Below are 18,697 nucleotides of genomic sequence, written 5' to 3'. Positions count from 1 at the left end.
ACTCTCAGCGCTCTTAACAAGCTATAGGTGCTATGATTCTTTGTGGGAAGCTATAAGGGATGCAGATGGTGCTGTGGGTTAAACCACAGAGCCTAGGGCTTGCTGATTAGAAGGTTGGTGGTTCAAATCCCCACGATGGGGTGAGCTCCCGTTGCTCGGTCCCTGCTCCTGCCAACCTAGCAGTTCGAAAGCACAAAGTGCAAGTAGATAAATAGGTACCGCTCCGGTGGGAAGGTAAACGGTGTTTCCGTGCGCTGCGCTGGTTTGCCAGAAGCAGCTTAGTCATGCTGGCCACATGACCCGGAAGCTGTACGCAGGCTCCCTTGGCCAATAAAGCGAGATGAGCACCACAACCCCAGAGATGTCCGCGACTGGACCTAATGGTCAGGGGTCCCTTTACCTTTACCCTTTATGGGTGCTTAAAGAGGTATCATAGTGATTTAAATGTATAGTATGGATGTAGCCTCAGATTGCCACCGCTTATATATATATCCTGATGTTGTTAATCCCACTTCTTAGATAATTATGGTCCCTAACCTTGTTTTGCTCTGGTCCTCGAGTATAATTATTATGAGCCAGGACCGGGGGCGGAGGTGACGGGGACATCATTTGTCCCAAAATATCTGATTGGGCTTGCTTATATAAACTGACACAGACACCCAAGCGATTGTACAGAGCCCTTCTTTTGACAGCGAAACAAGGCTCTCTTCGGCTTGCTTCTGTTCAGCTGCACCCATGAAGAACGTTACAACCTTCCTACTGGTTCTGGCTTGCGGTAAGTCTACTTTTCTGCTATAGTTCTGACCTCAGTAGAGCTGAGAGTTCTTTCCAGAACTGTTGTTGTCGTCCGAAAGAGGGGTCTCTGGGATGGAGTCTCTTTGCTTCCACCGTGGTCCCTGCAATGGTGGCAACTCATGGCAAGCACCTCCCCCCCCCCACAAGCCCTCAGACTGCCCTCACTCTGATTTGGCTTCATGGCATTGCCATCAAGAAACCAGCCTGCGGGCAGTGCATTTTGCAGCCAAATGTGGGAAGAGGAAGAAAAGAAAAAATCTGGCAATTGGTATTCAGGGATATAATGCCACTGAATCTGGGTGTTCCTTCCATAGTCGTGGTTAATACCCCTAGGCAGGGGTTTAAAGCCATCTTCTTTTGCCACCAGGTTACTTCTGCCCTCCAGGCAGGCTCACCAGTCCAAACGCCTTACTGCTCATGCCACGGTGTGCTTGATCTAATTCCCAGTACTCTCATGAACAGGCTCAACCTCTCAGTCCAGGGCTGGGCAACCAGCAGCCTTAGGACTACCTGTGAGCCTCAGCCTAATTTAAATCAGTATGGGGAGAGAGAAAGGAGGTGTCAGAATGGCAGAAAGAGAGGTGGAAAGAAAGGAGAGAAAGGGGTGGCAGAAAGAGAGATAGAAGGACGCCGTGAAAAAGAATGAAATGGGGTAGCAGAGAGAAAGATGAGGGAGGGAGGGAGGGAGGGAGGGAAAGAGAGAGGAAGGGGATGGCAGAGGAAGGAAGGAAAAGGAGGTGGCTTTGGCCCTACCTACTGCCAGCAAGTGGCTGAGAACGGTTTACCTCTAAACCACAGAGCCTCGGGCTTGCAGATCAGAAGATCGGCGGTTTGAACCCCCGCGACGGGGTGAGCTCCCATTGCTCGGTCCCTGCTCCTGCCAACCTAGCAGTTTGATACCATGTCAAAGTGCAAGTAGATAAATAGGTACAGCTACGGGAAGGTAAACGGTGTTTCCATGCACTGCTCTGGTTTCGCCAGAAGCAGCTTAGTCATGCTGGCCACATGACCCGGAAGCTGCCTGCGGACAAATGCTGGCTCCCTCAGCCAGTAAAGCCAGATGAGCGCCGCAACCCCAGAGTCATCCGTGACTGGACTTAACAGTCAGGGGTCCCTTTACCTTTACCTTTACTGCCAGCAAATGGCTGAGAACGGTTTACCTCTGAGGGAATGTGGCAGCAGGGGAAAAGGTATCCCAACCCCTCAGGAAGGCTTGAGACCTCAAGCGCTACCCCCACCACAAACAGTGCTTTTCCACATCAACTCCCTTGCCTTTTCAATTTGTACCCCCTGTTCCCTGTCTCTTTGCTCTTTCCTCCAAACAAGACTGTTGTTCTTTCAGGAGCCGCTCTGGTGACTGGCCTTGCCTCCCAGTTTAATGAGATGATCCAGATGAGCACCGTCACGTACACCCTGGCCAACTTCACCAACTATGGGTGCCACTGTGGGGCAGGGACTCAAGGCTTCCCCGTGGATGCCATCGACAGGTGAGGCTCACCTGAGATTACCAGGCATTGCTCACCTCTTGGTCTATCATCATTCTCTTACAGTTCAGGGGTTTTACAAGTCATGGTGAAGGGCCATTAGAGTATTGTTCTCTATATGATCCCCAAAACTGTTTGTGGCATTTTCTCCTCTCTCATATGTTATGCCCAAACCCCTTCCTTAAAGGGGGAGGGAGGTTTTTACACCAGCCAGAAGAACAACAAGGCTTTTTCTTCTTGCTTAGATGTTACAGTGAAAATGGGCCTCTCTCTCTGGAATGTCTGGCTTAGGCAGGTAGAGATAATAAGCAAGGTTGAATGAGTGTTATTGTAACCCCAGATTGGGGGGGGGGGCTGAAAAGGAGGAGGCAAACTGAAAAGGAGGAGGGTAACACAGGAAACAAAGCTACTGTATTTTTCACCCCATAGGACGCACTTTTCCCCCTCCAAAAATGAAGGGGAAATGTGTGTGTGTCCTATGGGGCGAATGCAGGCTTTCGCTGAAGCCTGGAGAGCGAGAGGCATCGGTGCGCACCGACTCCTCTCGCTCTCCAGGCTTCAGGAAGCTATCCACAAGCCTTGCAAGCCCAGCGGGAGTTCCCGCGGGCTCACAAGGCTTGCGGGCAGCAGCCTGCAGCCCCGGCAAGTGTCCGCAAGCCTTGCGCGCCTGGTGGGAGGTCCCGCCGAGTGTGCGAGGCTTGGGGCGGCAGCCTGTCGCCCGAAGCACGGGGCGCCCTCCGGAGGGCTCCCCGTTCTTCGGGTGAGTGTCCGCAAGCCTTGCGCGCCCGGTGGGAGGTCCCGCCGAGTGTGTGAGGCTTGGGGCGGCAGCCTGTTGCCCGAAGCACGGGGCGCCCTCCGGAGGGCTCCCCGTTCTTCGGGCGAGTGTCCACAAGCCTTGCGCGCCCGGTGGGAGGTCCCGCCGGGCGCGCGAGGCTTGGGGGCGGCAGCTGCAGCTGGGGGGGGGGAATAATTTTTAAAAATTCATTTCCCCCCCCCCAAAAAAAAACGAGGTGCGTCCTATGGGCCGGTGCGTCCTATAGGACGAAAAATACGGTATATCTTATTGCTATTAGTGTAAATACATGTTTTACATGTGAACACGTGTCTACGCATTCTAAGGGGTATAAAAAGTGGGCGCACTCTGACTGGGGTGTGCAGATTGCGAATTTATCGCTCTGTACCTTTGTCTTCCATATGCATTTCAAATAAATCCTGTTAAATCCTGCAAGGTTGGTTGCCACTTCATGTGACTGTGCTCCAGGGACCCAATAGCAGATATGGAAAATGTCCAACAATGGGAGTCTCAAGAACAGGGATGGGGGACCTCCATATTTGCGTGCCTCTCCCATACAAAGAAATACATGGAATCCCTGCACGCACCAAACTAGCATATCTGGGAGGAAGTGTCTTGCCTAGCCTCTCTGAGACAAGGAGCTTGTTTCATGCAGAGGATAATTCAAATAAACCACCTCCACCTGCATTATGATATGAACCAGTCCCAGCAGGGCTACACCACAGACACTTTCAGTGGTAGAGCATCTGCTTTGCACACAGAAGGTGCCAGGATTGATCCCTGGCATTTTCAGGTAGGGCTGAGGGAGACTCCTGCTTGAATATGCTGTCATCAGAAACATGCTGTGCGATACTGGGGAAATCTCACGGGCCGTCGGAGACCACGGTTGTGGCCGCCATCTTAGTTTTTCCCAACTAAGCCCATTATGGGCAAAATAAAATTACGGTACACGGCAGTCATCATTTTAAAATATCATATGCTCTTTAACAACAACAACCCACAGTGCTCCAGAATGTTGAGTTCTGAAAAAACTAAGATGGCACCAGAATGGGCCTGATTCATAGCAATTCCTTGCTCTCTCGTTTTCACGTCACACGCAGGTGCTGCCACAGCCACGACTGCTGCTACAACAAGGCCGAGATGTTCGGTTGCAGCCCAAGCACCCACTCGTACAGGTTCTACGCCCAGAGGGATAAAATTAAATGCGGTGAGTTGGTCCGGCGTCGAGCCAGAGAGCTGGTTCAAATCTTTTCTATTTCCGTTCCCCCAGCTCAGAGCATCCCTCTTTGCAGAAACTGATGCTGATGTTACCACCTTTCTCCTCTCTCTGCAGTCAAGTCGCGGGACCGGTGCGAGAAGCTCGTGTGTGAATGTGACCAAAAAGCGGCCAGCTGCTTCCGGAAGCATCTCTTTGCCTATAACCTCCAGTTCAAGAATCACCCAGCGAACAACTGCAGGGCACAGCGGCCATTTTGTTGAGCTGCATTTTTAACGGGAAGCAGAACCGGAGGATATCCCATGTAGGGGGGTTGATTCAGGGGGGGAGCCTAGCCTGCCTGATTATTATAAGGGGGGGCTCAGCCTATATTATTATTTTGGGGTTCTTAGCATTGTGTTAGGTTAACTGAAAGCAAGAGAAGCATTTAGAAATTAAGTTGCAGTTTATGTTCCCACTATTTTATTTGAAGTGAAGGTTCATTGGTTGTATCTAAGCACTATTCAGAGCAGACCCACTGAAATTAATAGATCTAGGTTACTCATGCCCAGTAAACTTCAATGGGTCTACTCTGAATAGGACAGACATTGGGTACAACCTAGGGTAAACCTATTGGGTAGTATTTGGAGCAGACCCACTGAAATGAGCAAATGTAAATTAACCATGTACATAGTTTTCAATAGGTCTGCTCTGAGTAGGCCCAGGACTGGACACAATATCTCCCCCTATACTCTATTGAAGAGGCTACCCCTCAGGCTGCTTATGTTTTCTGTTTTGCTTGACTTGTCTCATAGCCTGGGTGCTTAATCATGATGGATAGTGTGCCTCATATCTTAGGGCGCTCTTCTTCTTGCACTAGAATTGCATCCTTGGCCTGCTTTCCCCCCAAGAATTTACCTACCAAGTGGAAACGCAGACCATTTTGCTGATTGGATGTCATAAAACCCTTTCAAAATGGCAATAGTAAGAATATGCATTTGAGTCAAATAAAATATTACCGGTATCACCATGTTGTTTGCCTGTGTGGAATTGGGAGCAGAGTGCAGGCAGCTCCCCATTTACATGTGTCCGAGGGACTCGCAACTGTGTGCACGCGCATTGCAGCGAAGCCGACTGTGGCACGAAAAGGGAGGGACACGGCCCTAAAAGAGTATGCAAATGGCGCAAATGGTGCAAAAATAGTGTCTAGAAATCCCATGAGCCTTTGCAAGTGCCGTCATGGAAGCTTTTGCAATGACATTTGAGGCCTGTGGAGAGTTGAGGTTTGGAGCGAACAATTGTGGTGGAGTTTGGTGGATTTTTGTTTTTGAAGGGTTTTTCATTCCCAACCCTACCAGGAGATGTCGGGGATTGAACCTGGGACCTTCTGCACAGACAGCACAGTGGGGCAGCAAAGTTCCCCTGACCTCTGAGCAGCAGAGTCATGGCTGATTATTTGAGGGGAGCGGTGCAGTCGTAACTGCAATGTTGGAATGCGATGTCACAACTGCGATGTTGCGGTGGTGCAGTTGCGCTAGTGGGAGGACTTGATTGGGTCAATTGGCGGTGCGTTTGCACCATGCTGACCTCATACCTCCCTCTGTACCTCCCAGAAAGCCGCAATGACACAGCCAACTGGAGGTCTGATAAGTCACTGCCTGATCCTACTGCAGACTGTGTGCATATTTCTTTCTATGCATATAAATACCTTGGGCTCTACTTTGTCGTTTCTCAGGAACCAACTACTATATATGATTTGGCAGCTGGCCCCAAAGCTATAAACGTGTACCCAATAAATATCACTTTATAGCAAGGCCCATGACATAATTTTCTCACCTGGTTCAAAGAGGTCTAGATCCGAGAAACTGACAAGGAAGTCATGCCTAATGTCCCGGGAGAAAAATGTCACCTGTCTTTATTTATAATCTTGTAAATAAGGTCCGTCCGTCCCTCCTGTCTGGACTTCCCTCTTCCCTCCCTTGCAATTCATACCCCTTCCCTCCCGCCGCAAGCATTTTTAAAAAATACGTTTCTTTTTTGCCCAGAGATATATTACATTTCCAGCATATAAACACAAATTTCTATACACGCTCAACAAGAGGCAGTTTGGGCAGCAGAGACTGTACCAGTACAGGCTCTCTGACAAGTCCGTTACCTATGAAAACAACAGAACATGATTTTTGAAATAACAAAAACAAGAAGAAGCCATGCTTTAAAAACAGGAACAGGGAACTTGTTTTAGGCCTTAGGGCAAGGGAAATCACAGAAAGAGTATGGAAAATGGCAAGCAATGGCAGGAGTGGGAATAGGGACTTTCCAGCGCTACAATTCTGTGATTTTATGAAATATATTGAGGGGGGGGGGACTGTGGTGGATTGACTGCAGTTGGTGATGAGCCAGGAAGCCTGCTCATCATTTTTAGTTCTCCGCCATGCTCCTGAATGATGCTATGGAGCGATCTAATCCGCCCATTGAGCATAATTGATACTTTCCATCCTGCCCCAAGGCTGTAAAAACCAGTTTGCCAAGTCGCCTGAAGCTAGTGAGATCAAACCTCCAGGGCAACAGTGGGACAGAAGCAGGACATAGGAGAGCAACCTGTGGCCTGTCTGATGTTGATGGACTACAACTCCCATCAGCCTCAGCACAAGCAGTTGATCAGGGATGACAGGAGTTGCAACCCACCAATAATGTGAAGGCCGCAAATTTACCACTTCCATTTTAGAACACGGATGAGGAAGCTGTGGCCTTTGGGACATTGCTCACATCATCCTGGACTATTTATTGGCTGATGGGAGCTGGAGTCTAGCGAGGTCCGAAATATCTACAAGTTCTCGATCCCTGCTTTAAAAAGAAATAGGTTTCTCTCTCCATGTCAGGCTGTAAACATGGGCTAGTTACTCGTAGGGCTGTGTATATCCTCTTCGGAAGTTCTTTGGGGGGAAGGGGATGTAGGGGGAAAGCCATTTGGTTGTGGGGTGGTGACCATGGGGAGATGTAGCGATCAACGCAAAGCTGTGTGGGGTGACCAGAGACATTGGTTCGAACTGCTCCGGTTCTGGATGGACCCGATTCAGCCACCGGCCGCCTCTGTCCCTCCGGCTTCATCCGCGGCACATAATCTCAACTCTCCCTCTGGAGTTGGAAGGAACCAGCATTCTCAGATTCTCAGATGATGTCTGTGGTGGTTTTGAGGGCTATCTGTAGGAGTGGCTGAAGTACAGGCTGCGGCGATTGAGTTTCTCTGGATTGTTGGATGCCATGTGAGAAAACTCGCGGAAGATGTCGAGATAGGTGGCGTCTCCTGTAGAAGACAGATATAGATACCGAGGATGAGCTGATCACCCTTTCTCTTCAGCGAAATCAGCATTAACAGGGAGACAAGGAAAGATGCAGACAGCGCTGACTTCCACACATTTAAGGCACATGGCTTCCTCCAAAGAATCCTGAGAACCAGGGCTTGTTTTTTCCATATTCTAAGAGAACGAGGGAGGCCTTCATGGCGAGTTCTGGCACCTCTTTTTCTATAAAAATAGCACTTCTGGGAACTATAGGTTACCCGCCACAGGGCCACCATTCCCAGCTCCCTCAAACTACAGCTCCCAGTAACCTTTGAGGGAAGCCATGTGTCTTTAATGTGCTTTCTCTAAAGGCTTATCAGCCCAACAATTTCCGAAATGTTTCTTCCATTACATTTTTAAAAAGAAAACGGCAAGCATTTTACACGACAAGTGAGAATGGGAACAAAGTGTTGTGGCACACTAGAATGTTCCTGTTCAGGACTCAAGACCACCAGCCACACCCCTTTCAGGATACTCCTTTCCATCCCCATTTCGGGATACTCCATTCCATTCCATTTTCAGCTTTTCCTCCAACTGTTGAATAGCATTAGGTGCTCACCGAGCTTTCTCAGTACTCACTAAGGTATTTGGGGGCTCCTCCACCCCCTGGGGCGGGAGCAGCTAACCTGTAGCCCTCCAGATGTTGTTGAACTAAAAGTCCCCTCTTCCTTGAACTTGCTGTCTGTGGCCAATGGGCGTTGTAGTTTCAGCAGCATCAGGAGGGCCACAGGTTAACCACCTTTTCCTTAGGGCTGGGTTGGAGAACCCGACACAGAAAGCAAATGCTGTCTGTTCCTGCTTCTCACTGCAAATACAGTTGTACCTTGCTTTTCAAACACCTTGGGAGTCGAAAGTTTTGGCTCCCGAGAACCAGAAGTGATTGTTCCAGTTTTTGAACGTTCTTTGGAACCCGAACATCCAACGAGACTTCCATGGCTTCCGATTGGCTGCAGGAGCTTCCTGAAGCCAATCGGAAGCTGTGCCTTGGTTCCTGAACGTTTTGGAAGTCAAACAGACTTCCGGAACGGATTCCGTTCGACTTCCAAGGTACAGTACATCTGTACTGATGTTCAGCTGGTGTGTGTAGACAATGCCCCTTGCTTGCCTGGATGGAGAATAAAAAGTGTTGTGTTCCTGTGTGTAGAAACAAGTCTGAAGTACAGAGGTAACTTTTAGCTGTGCTGCACCACCCTTTTTTGTCTCTGGCCCCTCCCACCCCTGGCATGTGGCCCTCAAAAGATTGCCCAGAGGGGAATGTGGCTAATAATAATAATTTTATTATTCGTACCCCGCCACTCTGGGCAGCTTCCATCATATTCTAAAACATTGAATGTTAAAAAACTTCCCTTTACAGGCGGGAAGCAGCCCCCCCCCCCCCGACTTAGAGGTCCCTGCAATTGCACTGGTACTTTACCCTTGTATGTGGGTGGTACGTAAGCAACAGCACTCAGCGCTGAACATCGGAAATAGAGGGAGTGATACAATGAAAATATGATGTCTGCAGGTTTCCAAATAATTTCGAGGTGGCTCTTTTGCAGGGGGGCTCCATTCCTGGCCCCCATCTGCATTGGTGGAGCATACATAAGCTCACCCCACCCTGCCCCATTACACCCCGTTCTGCCCTGCCCCCTTCTGCCCCCTTCCAGGTCCAAAAGGACCCACACATGGGCGGTCACACATCAGTTGGACATGTGCAAGATGGTTGACACCTGTATTTAAAACCAAGAATACTACTGGTACAAAGGACAGTACATTGTCCATGCAGGGGGTGCATACATGATACTTATATAAATGCAAAAAGAAATGCATGGAATATACCAGGATGCAGAAGAAAGAAAGAAAGAAAGAAAGAAAGAAAGAAAGAAAGAAAGAAAGAAATCAATTTCAGGATCTGTCTTGCTGCACGTACACCCTTAAGGACATTCCTGTATTTCTGGCCAGAAGCTTAGTGAACATTTAAATGGTAATTATGGGTGTGCATTTGCTCTAGAATGAAAGGGGGGAAATGGAAACAAATATGAACCTGTGACTTTCATTTTACTACCACTTAAGAGGACAAGTTTTTTTTTCCTCTCTCTCTCTGTCAATTTGGTACAAATCATATATTCATTTGGGATTCATTTGGAGCCCTGATGGCTTTATGCTCCCCTTGTGGCCAGGACTTCTTTTCTTTTCTTTTATTTCCTTTTTTTGCAATTTTGCCTGACGCACACATTTTTGCAAGCCAATTTCCCAAATATGATTCATTTTCATATATCATCTTCACAAATTTGTGCATTTTCATGCACATTCTCACCTCCATCCCCACCCCCAAATATACACATTTTTGTTCACATCATTTGGTTGCCAAACTGCAGCAGAAAATCCAGGGAAATCTGGGAACATCAATGGATAGCTGTGCTTTGGTTTGCATTTTGCTCTGCAAAGTGTGAATTGGGTCAGATGATCAGATCACCCCTTGGTCTTCTTTATGGTATATATGATTGAGCTGTCACATCACATATGCAGTAAGGTACACGGACCACACCACTGGATCAGGTCAAAGTCCATCTATACCAGTATTTCCATTAGTGGACAGACAGAGGCCTCTGCTTGTGTGGTGTGGTGGTTAGAGTGTCAGACTAAAACCCTGGAGACCAGGGTTCAAATCTTCATGAAGTCCCACCAAGTGGCCTTGGAGCAATCACTATATCTCGGCCGACCTACCACACAGGGCTATTGTGAGGATAAACTGAGGAGCAGGGTAGAAGTGTGGGATATAAATGGGATAAAAGAAGCCAATAAAATTAGAGTATAAAATTTGGGGAGAGTGCAGATTTCAAAGGACAGCTGTGTTCTGGCTTGTGTGTTGGGTGGTATGAGTTAGGTAGGTTTGCCCTGAAATCTGAATTGAACCAAAGCTGATCCCTGCAGTCTCTACCTGCATTAGAAACTGTGCATGGTTATCCTACATGTGATCCAGCTGTGCACTGATTTAGAACATCTTCTGGGGCATCTTCTGAGATTCTGGCCTAGGCCAGAAAAGCAGCCAGCCCAAGCTTGGAAAAGAGGCGCCTCTTTTCCCAGCTCAGGCTGGCAGCGGCCATGGTGTGCAGAGCAGCCTGAGCCCAAGCCCAACCCTGCCCCCAAACCCAGACATTTCCTTTAAAATGTAAAAATCTGCCCAGATGGGCATGTTGGCCTCCATGGCCAGGTTTTCCTGGACGTATGGCAAGCCTATCAGTGTTGTTCTCCGGCCAAAAGTTCCCTTCCTCGCAAAACTTCCTGCCATTCAATAAGCAGCAGGAGAAAATGGAGGCTTTAGCTTGGGAAACGATGGAGGCTTTTGTTTTGTTGTTTCCTCACGTTCTGATCCTCTTAGGGCTACTGAGCACACAACTGATCACCCAGTGGATAAACTTGGCATGTACTTTTCAAAGATTCTTCCAGGGTGTTATTTTCAACAAGCTGCCAGCCTTTGACCCAGTGTCCTTTTTTCTAGGAAACTGCTTGGAAGAACACAGGGAGGGAGATCTTCTGGTGACAGAAACTGATGTCAAAGAGCCAGCCCAAATGTGCAGAGAACTGGAAGCGGCTGGTTCAAGCAGGTCACATCCAGGCTCCTCTCCAAACTATAGGCCAACATTTACCAACTGGTCACTTTTCAGTGCTGTGGGTTTATAACCCAAGTTTAAAGTGTCAGCCATTAGGTATCTCTCTCTTCCTCCCTGGAGCTGGAAGCTCTGGAATATTCACATCCCAGATGCCCAAGGACCCAAGACATCTGAATTCCTATAGGCTCGGGTGTCTTGGGACCATTACGTTTCCCAGGGCCCCTGGCTCCAGAAATGCTGTTTGCCAGGAATGCAATCCAAGCTGGAGAAGAATTGTGTCAGATGTGTAACCCTCTACGAAGCCAGTCATTAGGCTTCTTTCTCTCCCTCCCTGATGTTGAAATCACTGCAATATTCATATCCCAGCTGCCAGAGAATCTGAGGCATGTGGTTTCCCCCTTGAATATCTGAGTTTCTATGGGCTCAGGTTCCATGGGAACATTATGTTTCCTAGGGCTCCTGGCTCCTGAAATGCTATTTCTCAGGAATGCAAACTGAGCCAGAGAAGAATTGTGCCGGATTCAGCATACTAGTAAGCATTACGAATGCACTGAAGTTTTGCCCTGAACCTGGTAATTATGAGTACCTACAGGATCATTACTCTGCTTCTCCCAAAACTAAAAACTGTAAGATCTGTGATGCAAGAGTCTGCCTTGTTACCCTGCAAAGCACTGTGTATCTTGACCGTACCCTACAAAGACATCAATTAGATAATAAATAATACATGCACACATTTGACTTTGTACATGGCTATCTGTAGCCAATAATTTTCCCTTGCCAAGTTCAAGCACACCCGTGCAAAAATTCTGGTGGACAGCCAGTATCAGCCCAACAAGAGCAACTGGTAGGAATTGGCAAATCTATCCTTTTGGGTTTCTCTCTCTGTCTCATGTTTCCAAGTTCAGTTATTCATATTCCTACATTGGTGTGTCATTGGTATTTCATTACAAAATGTCTTCATGGAAATTTGTAAGCATTTTTGTGCGAACGTCTCCTAATACACATATTTTTGTGTGCAATTTTGCAACACACACATTTTTCCAAAACAGCTTCCTCTAATGTGATGCACTTTCATCAACTGTTTTTACTACTATATATGGTTTCTTTCAATGCACAATTTACCTTAGTGTATGCCTTTGTGTACACAGTACTTGGCTGAAGAACTACATTGCAAAATTCAGAAACAAGCAACTTTTGAAGGATGGTTGTGTTCTGGTTCACGTATTGTTTGCGAAAGTGCAAATCAGGTGTGCTGACCTTCAGATGCAAAATGAATCAGGTTTCTTCCCCCATCCCCATCAAACAGTTACAGCCAAGTTTTGATTATGTATCCACCTTCCAAAAGCAACAGAATCATGCCAACTCTGCAGTCCTTTGGTTTGGACAAAAAATTCAGAGAGAAACGATTCCCCCCCCCCAAAAAAAAATAACATTTTGGACAGCCCTTATACTCAATGGTGAGTTAGAATTAATGGAACTGCTGAAGGAGTGAACTGCAGTTGTTATGCCACTAGGTTGACACAAGCAGACAAATCTTGTCTCTGATCTAAGCCCCTGAACACATGATTTCGGTTCCTAAACCTGAACATTGGGAGTCAGCATGACATAAGAAGGAGCTGTAGCTCAGTGGCAGAAGGTGCAGAAGCTCAGCTTTGCATGCAGAAAGTCCCAAGTCTGATCCCTTGTATCTCCAGCTAGGGCTGTGAATGTTCTGTGTCTGAAACCCTGGTGAGCTGCTGCCATTCAACAAGATGGGGTGGTGGTCTGACTGGCAGTATAAGGCAGCTTCCTATGACCCCACGTCTCAAGGGATGGGCAGTAGTTCACATCTGCTTTGCATGAAGTCTCAGGTTCAATCCCTGACATCTCCTGGTGGGGCTGGGAATGCCCTCTGCCTGAAACTCCAATAAACTGCTGCTGATCAAGTGTAGAATAGGGGCAGCCAATGCCGATGTTGGGGACTACAAACCCCATCAGCCCCAGTCACTGTTTGTTGCCCTGCTCACATTCTTAGCTTGCCAATAGCCTCCTTAAACTGAAAAGACCAGAAGTGGACATCTTATTCTGACCAAACAGGATGATTTAATTACTTCTTATGATATGGACATGGTGGGCGATAGTCAACTAAGTTTTACTCACAGAAGAGCCACTGAAATTAATTGACGTAATTTAGTTGTCTTTTTCATTAATTTCTGTGGATCTACTCTGAGTAAGACTTAGTTGCTACCCACCTCAGAGAAATGAGTGTCCATGACTTCAGTCCATTAATTTGAATGGACATTAATCTTTTCTGAATAGGACTTAGTTGGCTATAACTCTATACCACGCATAGGCAAAGTTGGCCCTCCAAATGTTTTGGGACTACAACTCCCATCATCCCTAGCTAACAGGACCAGTGGTCAGGGATGATGGGAGTTGTAGTCCCAAAACATCTGGAGGGCCAACTTTGCCTATGCCTGCTCTATACTTTGGTTAATGCAGAGTAGTGTCAACAATTGTGACTGAAGTCTAATGTATGGTCTACTAAAAACCACTAGATCAGGGATGAGGAACCTGTTGCCTTCCACTTGTTCTCCTAGCCCCGCATCACTGCTGACCGTTGGCTATGCTACCTGGATTGATGGGAGCTGTAGTCTAAAATATAGAGAGAACAGATGGGGAACTATTGCCCTCTGGGTATTGTGGAAATACAACACCCATCACCCTTGACTCTTGGCCATGCTGGCTGGGGCAAGTCCAGCAATGTTTGCAGGGCTACTGGCTATCCGTCCCTGGCTTAAATAATTTCTACATGAGCTGCTGCGAAGCCAGGCATCATTCGTCCTATATTTGTGCATCTGATTTTCCCCCTCCCTAAATGCAGAACTTTACCCATTTATCTATAATGAAACTCATTTCGTTATGTTTTAGCTCAGCTCTCCATCCTGTCAGGATAATCTGTAGCCCAGTGGTACAGCATCTTGCTTCGCATGCAGAAGAACCCAGGTTCAACTCTCAATGGCATCTTCAATTAGGGCCGGGACTGTTCCTTGCCTGAAACCCTGGGGAGGCATTGCTAGTCAGTGTAGGCAGACCAATGATCTGATTCAGTGTAAGGCAGCTTTCTGTGTTCTTATAATTGTTATGTTGACCCCATGTACCATCCTAAATTAACAAGGAGAGGGAGGCAGGTGACGTGAACTCAACACTAATGGGGCTAATTCAAGGGGGTAATCTTTACCACCCACTTAAAGAGTGGGACGCGGGTGGTGCTGTGGGTTAAACCATAGAGCCTAGGGCTTGCCAATCAGAAGGTTGGCGGTTCAAATGCCTGCAACGGGGTGAGCTCCCGTTGCTCGGTCCCTGATACCTGCCAACCTAGCAGTTCGAAAGCACCTCGAAAGTGCAAGTAGATAAATAGGTACCGCTCCGGCGGGAAGGTAAACAGCGTTTCTGTGCACTGCTCTGGTTCGCCAGAAGCGGCTTAGTCATGCTGGCCACATGACCCGGAAGCTGTACGCCGGCTCCCTCAACCAATAAAGCAAGATGAGCGCCGCAACCCCAGAGTCGTCCGCGACTGGACCTAATGGTCAGGAGTCCCTTTACCTTTAAAGAGTAGCAAGGGTTTGTGTTTGTGTGTGAATATAGTGCCCTAGATTTTTTAGGGGGTGTGGGTCCCAAAGCTCATAGAGTTAATATAGAAAACAGAAGCAAGACAACATAAATAACAAGAGGCGAAGGAAGAAGAGGTAAAAGATTTTACTCTAGATTTTTATTAACAGTGTTTCAAGAGACGGGAGAAGGAGGGGGGGACAGGGGGTCAATAAGACACCAGAGCAGCAGAATTTCTGTGGGGTATTCTCAGTTGTGTGTGCGTGTGTGTGTTGATGGTTTTTCCCCCCTTTCCTGGTTAAAACCATACAAAGATAAATAACATACAGAAGTGTTTGGATTTTTCCATAGGTAGACTCAGTCGAGGCCGAGCAGGCAAAAGTGAGAAAAAACAGGAAGAGGTAAAAAAAATTTAATTAGAAAACAAACAAGCCAGTGTTACAAAGATTGTACTGAAAAGCAAGTTGAAGTGATAAGAGGAATGGTTAATGTGCTGGAACGTTATTTACAGAGAGTCGTTCATGTCCTAGATGACTATTTCCTCTCCCACCATCGTTTCCTTTTGATATTAGAGCCTCAACTAGCAACTTCAAGCTGTTCTCAGCAAAACCATGTGGTAGTGTTCCTCCTGGACTATACCATTTTAAGACTGGGCGGTGGGGTGGGGACACAACATTTTGAATGTTCCCCATATAGCCTCTCCCATGCACAAATAACAGATAAATAAACAGTCCATTGGGGTAGAGTGTGACCTCCCCCAGCCCCCCCCCCCCCGCATGCCATCATTCTCCAAATGCAATACAGAGTGAAAGGTTTTGCAGATTTCACCTTCCCCCCCCCCCGCATCTCTGAAATGGTGAGATCCAAGATAGATGCCATCACATGATTTTGCTGATCACACAGCTCAGACCTGGCACAGCAAAGCAACAGCAACGTCAACCTGATCCAATGCTGTTTAAATAGAGAATGATCAAAGCCCCTGATGTCTTGATTTGAATATGGGTCCTAATTTTACAATACAAAAGTTTCTTCTGAAGGAAGGAGGGGTCCAGCATTGCTTTCTGGGTGTATATGGAGTCCTAGAAAGGCCAGGGTCATTCATATAAGGTCAACAGATGGGAGGGGGTCTGCGCTGGAGGGGTGTGTGTCTCCTAAAAACTCTCAGCATCCTTAACAAACTACAGTTCCCAGGATTCTTGTGGGCATATGTGATATGCCTATAGCTTTGCAGCTTCCAATGACTGGCAGTTTGCATTGTGAAGGTGAACATTCTGGGCTGTACTAGGGGGAATTGACATTTTCTTGCCAGTGGCGCTGAGCTTTCTAACCTAGTTCTTCCATTGCAAGCGGTTGTGAAAGAGGACCCCATGTGGTAAACACACACATTTCGAGTGGAAAATAACGTTCGCCGGAACGTTACAGTAGTTGGAGTTAATCCACTGGGAGCTGTGATATACCTCTTACACCCTAAAAGGGCTCTTCTGGCTCAATGCCCATCAGTACATCACATTCCTAAGGAAACAGCACTCAGTATTTTACGTTCTCTTCCAATATTTGTGTTTCTCCTTTCCCCGCAACGCTCAACAAATCTTTTCCCTAGCTCACAGCACACACCTTTTCCCCAGCTACTCCAAACACCTCTGCATGCCATCCACTGAACGCCAAACCACACATATTTGTCATGAGTGTTCACCAGCAAGGACGTCTCCAGATGTGGTAGGCTAGCACTAGCCTAGGGGTCAAGGATGGGAGTTGGGAGTTGTAGTCCACATCTGGAGGTTATACTGGCAGCTGCCAAGCTAAGCAATTGCTAACCAGAAATCCAATTTGCCTTGGGACGGCAGCAACGACACTCCATTTTGGTCTTTTTTCCCTGCCCACTCCTTGTTCGCAATTCTTGTCTTCCACCTAAATATCAACTACTGGTCTCATTTGCCCAATGAGTCAGCCCCTCTAACAGTGAACCCAGGTGGCAAATGCCGACACCGGGGAAACAACATATAGAAATGTGCAGCATGCCATAACAGTCACGTGACAGACTGCAAAGAATCCTGGGAGTTGTAGTTCTCTAAGGAAAGGAAGAAGGCCTCTAATGGAGAAACCTTAGCATCTTCCCCTAAAGCTCGCTTCTAAGGATGGATGGCTTCTCTCTCTTTCTCATTTTCCCAATCTTAAATTCAGTTTGCTCTTCGGTTTGCATTATTATTATTTTTTAAATAACCCTCCCGAAAATTTGCCAGCATTTTAGTGCAAATTTCACACTTTTTGTATGTGATTTTTCCTAATATATAATGCATTTTTGTATTTTATTTTCGTTGTTGCATTTTTAGCACACTTTCTCTTAATATTCACATTTTTTCATCGGAGAACAGCACCACAAGATTCAGAGATGTGTGAATCGCAAAGGATAGCTGTGTTCTGGTTGGCCCATTGTTTCGGTATGTGTGAATTGGGGGGTTTCGTATTCAAGCATGAGCTGAACATAATTTCTCCCTCATCTCTACTCACTTCCCAGGAGTCTTTGCAGGAAGCCAGGACCATTAAAGAGGAATTAAATTGATGCAATATTACAGTGCTGATGCACTCTCTGCCTCTCTGCCTTATTTCCACCCTCTCCCAGGGAACAATAGTCAGCTGTGAAGGAGAGTTTTGCTTTGAGTGGAAAGGGGTGCTGCTTTCTTCACAAAGGCAACTTTGCAACTGCAACTGGATTTTGTAATCCAGTGTGCGATTCAAAACTTTAAAAGAGTGGGGAGAGAAGGAGATCTGGCGCATTTCAAATAGGGTTATAGAGAATACAATAAAAATATTTCCATATTGGAAGGGAAAGGCCATACAAGCCAAACCTTGCAATGTTATACCTAGTTCTTTGTTGCAAAGTAACCTGGAATTATGTACATTTTCCCCTAACGTCCCTCCCTTCCAGTTCGAAACACACACATCCCGCCCATGCTGTTCCAGAATCCCCATCAACCAATGGAAGAAATTTGTGAAAGTTCAATGTTTCATCCTAATGAAAGCATATAAGAGGGCCGGATTCAGACTAAACGAGTTGAGCTCAGATGCCACTGAAATCAAATGGGGCAACTTAGCTGTAATGACTCAAGCCCCATTGCTTTCAATGAGAACAAAGTTCAACTAACTTACAACTGCAATCCTATGCATGCTTAGGCAGAAGTAGGGCCCACTATGTTAAATGGAGCTTACTCCCAGGCAAGCGGGTCTAGGATTGCAACCTTTGTCCAGATCCAGCCCAGAAACTTGCTTTAGATGTGTTCGAAAACTATCAGGCTTCTGATGCTTTGTGAGCTATCTTCCAAAAACAAAGCAAAGAGAGTCGATAGAAAGCGATCTGAGCAGGGGGTGTGGAGAGGCAAATTTGCTGGATTTTCTTTTTTAAAAAAACAACAACTCCCTAGCAACTGTACAAAAGAAACAAAAAATCTGACGTTGAAATACAGCCGAACTGTACTGAATGAAGGTGGGGGGAAGGGGGGGGGAGAAAGTAATTGCACACGCCCTTGGGGGCTTCCTCAGTAATAAATTAAATACTTAAACAATGTCACCCATTTTAAAAAGACAGCACAGTATTCCATAACAAAAAGAACATTAACATCTTTTCTTTTCTTTTTTTAAAAAAGAACCCAATACTGCTAAGTAGGAAAAGTGCACATAGCTGATTTTATACATTGACTCTTAAAATGTAGGTACTAATGCATCATAAATAGATAAAACACCTTGTCAGACATGCAACCCCCTTTGCAAGCCCCCACGACTGCCACCACCTCAGGATTTAAACCGTGGCTTTCTTGTCTGCACCATCCCTGTACACTTTCCACATTTTAAAAATATGACAGTGGCCTAGAGGGCTGGTGGCAGGGAGAGGGGAAGGGGGGGGGAGACCT

General features: G+C 46.9%; 2 protein-coding genes across 5 annotated transcripts in view; one reads left to right on the top strand and one right to left on the bottom strand.

Moving 5' to 3' along the window:
* The first annotated feature begins 685 nt into the window (after positions 1 to 685).
* On the top strand, positions 686 to 5,290 carry LOC307222192 (phospholipase A2 homolog otoconin-22-like). Its single transcript, XM_079987368.1, has 4 exons — positions 686 to 775; positions 2,138 to 2,282; positions 4,173 to 4,279; positions 4,406 to 5,290. Exons 1-4 carry the CDS (start codon positions 736 to 738, stop codon positions 4,549 to 4,551), a joined length of 438 nt encoding a protein of 145 aa, XP_079843494.1. The 5' UTR covers positions 686 to 735; the 3' UTR covers positions 4,552 to 5,290.
* Positions 5,291 to 6,151: 861 nt separating this feature from the next.
* The window catches only part of ACAP3 (ArfGAP with coiled-coil, ankyrin repeat and PH domains 3), a 149,240-nt gene continuing 136,694 nt past the window's right edge, over positions 6,152 to 18,697 (bottom strand). For all 4 annotated transcript variants that reach the window (XM_079986886.1, XM_079986883.1, XM_079986885.1 and 1 more), the window contains one exon: positions 6,152 to 7,571. In XM_079986886.1, the coding sequence (XP_079843012.1) occupies positions 7,570 to 7,571 (2 nt within the window). In that variant the 3' untranslated portion in view covers positions 6,152 to 7,569. The remainder of the gene's footprint in view (positions 7,572 to 18,697) is intronic.

The sequence above is a fragment of the Podarcis cretensis genome, assembly GCF_951804945.1.
Source record: "Podarcis cretensis genome assembly, chromosome: 8".
In the NCBI taxonomy this organism is placed as follows: domain Eukaryota; kingdom Metazoa; phylum Chordata; class Lepidosauria; order Squamata; family Lacertidae; genus Podarcis; species Podarcis cretensis.
Note: the sequence above shows the minus strand (reverse complement) of the source record. Positions and strands in the feature narration are given on the sequence as shown.

What these genes read in the sequence shown, in the direction of transcription:
- LOC307222192 (XM_079987368.1), top strand. Translation starts at nt 736, where the DNA reads ATGAAGAACGTTACAACCTTCCTACTGGTTCTGGCTTGCG. An exon ending in CCTACTGGTTCTGGCTTGCG is followed by an intron (nt 776 to 2,137) that starts GTAAGTCTACTT and finishes TTGTTCTTTCAG; the next exon opens with GAGCCGCTCTGGTGACTGGC. An exon ending in CCCGTGGATGCCATCGACAG is followed by an intron (nt 2,283 to 4,172) that starts GTGAGGCTCACC and finishes CGTCACACGCAG; the next exon opens with GTGCTGCCACAGCCACGACT.